The 2,500-nt window shown below is 38.4% G+C and overlaps 2 protein-coding genes across 3 annotated transcripts in view; one reads left to right on the top strand and one right to left on the bottom strand.

Moving 5' to 3' along the window:
• The window catches only part of LOC138024941 (uncharacterized), a 40,035-nt gene extending 38,665 nt beyond the window's left edge, over positions 1-1,370 (top strand). For both annotated transcript variants that reach the window (XM_068872141.1, XM_068872140.1), the window contains exon 21: positions 1-1,370. This exon is cut by the window's left edge and continues 516 nt beyond it. The gene's annotated coding sequence lies outside the window, so the exon portion shown is untranslated.
• LOC138024940 (DNA-directed RNA polymerase I subunit RPA1-like) overlaps positions 1,258-2,500 on the bottom strand; it is a 54,306-nt gene continuing 53,063 nt past the window's right edge. The window contains exon 38 of the mRNA XM_068872139.1: positions 1,258-2,259. Within this exon, the coding sequence (XP_068728240.1) occupies positions 1,966-2,259 (294 nt within the window). The 3' untranslated portion in view covers positions 1,258-1,965. The remainder of the gene's footprint in view (positions 2,260-2,500) is intronic.

Raw genomic sequence — 2,500 nt, 5'->3', positions numbered from 1 at the left:
ATTCGTAGTTTTAGTTAAATTTGCTTGATCATTGCTTCCTCAGATAAGGGAAGAATTATGGCAATACTTTACTACTTTTTAAACTGAGGAAATATTAACAATTTTAAGATAGCTTCTTTTTGAATGGATTTTTTAGACTTAAAGGAAAAATAAGGATTTTTTAAAAAATATCTACCAAGCTTTCAAAACGAGGAAAAATAACCATGGAATTAGCTTGTCAGGAAAGAGCCTGCACTAGGAAGATATTGCCAATACAAAGCACTAGGCTACAGGCCACCATGATAGTGAATTATGGTACACCTAAGACACGAGGAGTTCAAAAAGATTACGGAGAAATTGATCAAGTATTACCGTATTCCAGTATTGTCACGAATTAGTGTTTCTCAAGTAAGGTTAGTATTTTTTTTTTTTTAGTATTTGTAAGCATTCTTTTATTGTCCAAAGGATGATTCAAAAGCATTCGATTGACCGTATTCCGGAATAGGAATCCTCATCCTCTTTGTTACGGAGATTTACACTAAAATTGTCAAACATTTGCTAAAATGCTATTTTAAAGATATTTTTACTATCCTTGCTGCTTCGAAACGCGCCAAACATACCGTTTTAATCATCACTCCACGTATTCTTATTCCGGAATAGGGTCAATCGAACGCGCCCTAAATTTTTTCAGAATATAAATGTACGCTTGTATTTTATACAATCACAGCTTGAAATCGTGGTTTTTTTCCACCTCACCAAGATGGACACAAAATGTAACAAGACCATTAATTTTTTCGTCTTAACACCTTTTGGATATTTTTATAACCTTCGAGTAACGTTCCACGTTAAGGCTGTATTACATAGACCACTTTTATAAATTCGACGGCTTTTCCCTTTTTTTTGTGTGTGTGTGTTTCTGTTAATTTGGCCTCATGCTGCCTCAGTTTGGAACAAATGTTCCTTTGAATGGTACTCGTTGTAGCGAGGAAAGGAAGGCTTATTACCATTAGAACAAAAAAATATATTCTATTTGGACGCCATTATAAAAGAGGTCTATTGACATGGACATGATATTGCTGGTTTTCACTCACGTGATCAACAGCCATGTTTTTCTACGAAAACAAAAGGAAGCATTTGCATAATAATAGAGTTAAATTCCCGGAGGATTTGGTCGGGGCACCAACATGGCCGCCTTTTCTTTGTTTAGGGCACCAACATGGCGGTCGTGACGTCATGTGAAAACCGAGAATAGAAACATTACTCATTACCTCGTTAATAATTATTGAAGGGACTGTTTTATTAATTCATGGTTGTACAGAGTGCTTTTGCTCATGTGACCAGCAGGAATATTTGCATACTAAAATAAAGAGAAGAATTTGCATAAAAATAAAGTTCAATTCCCAAAAGAATATTTCACTCATCTAACATGGCCACTGTGACGTCATGTGGAAACACTATATCAGATACAACAATCTCCTTTTCGTTCGATTCCTTTTGCTTGGATCCCTCGTACTTCAAATGAAAATGGTTGGATATGAACATGGTACTTGCGTCGAATAAGTAGTTTACAATATTCGTGTCAATGTTGCGTCACATCTACAAACTTTCGGTCACACGATCAAAACACGACTTGGAAATCACGAGGGCGAAGAAAAAAAATCCCGCCAAAGCTGAAATTCATCCAATCAGATCGCTACGATAAGCAATGCGAATTCCCATAACAAAAACAAACGGTACGTAGCATGTCGGTTGAAGGAAGGCCTTTAAATTCACATGAATACGCCTTTAAATAATGTTCACTCTCTTGTGACAATGTTATCACATTTAAAAATTCGACGCGAAGTCGAGAGTTTGTGCACAACACTGACGCGAGGGAAATCGATCAAGAAGGTACTCAGGAGAATGCTTTTTCAGATAAACAGCGATTAATAAAACTTTTTTTTGTTATTCCACAATTAATTATCTGTCACTTTGAGAGCAAGGTCTTCAGTACAGCGGTTGCATTAAATCAAAACAGCCAGTTCCACAGCCGACGACTCGCCCGACAACTAGTCGAGACGAAGGTGAAGAAAGTTTTTCTGTGTCTCCAGTCAGCACCGCCCCGCGAAGGAAATGCGTGGTGGTTTCAAAACTCATTTTTTGAAACGGAGAAGAGTTCGATTCCATTCCTACGCGATTGAAGGCCTTGATGGTCCCTTCGTACGTCATGTAGTCGGACACGAGACTAAGATGGCGGGCGTCCACGTTGATTCCGTAAGCACTGAAGACGTTTTTCAATTCCTGACAAAAGAATCGACAGTATGGATTTTAACGGAAGCCGTGGAGTTCTCATTGCAGTTAGAGATACTCTTATCTACATTGTAAATGTAAAATGCGATGGGTTCACAGGCAGCCCACTCTATTAACCTGAAAGGAACCAGTTGAAATGACAAGTCGGGTATTTACAAAGTGAGGTAGATTTGACTGCAGCCCTTCCGAAGAAAAACCCAGTTAAAGCTCAGGGCGGGCTTGAACTCGGCGC

This window comes from Montipora capricornis, chromosome 11, assembly GCF_036669925.1.
Source record: "Montipora capricornis isolate CH-2021 chromosome 11, ASM3666992v2, whole genome shotgun sequence".
NCBI lineage: Eukaryota > Metazoa > Cnidaria > Anthozoa > Scleractinia > Acroporidae > Montipora > Montipora capricornis.
This window is presented reverse-complemented; position numbering and strand designations above follow the sequence as displayed.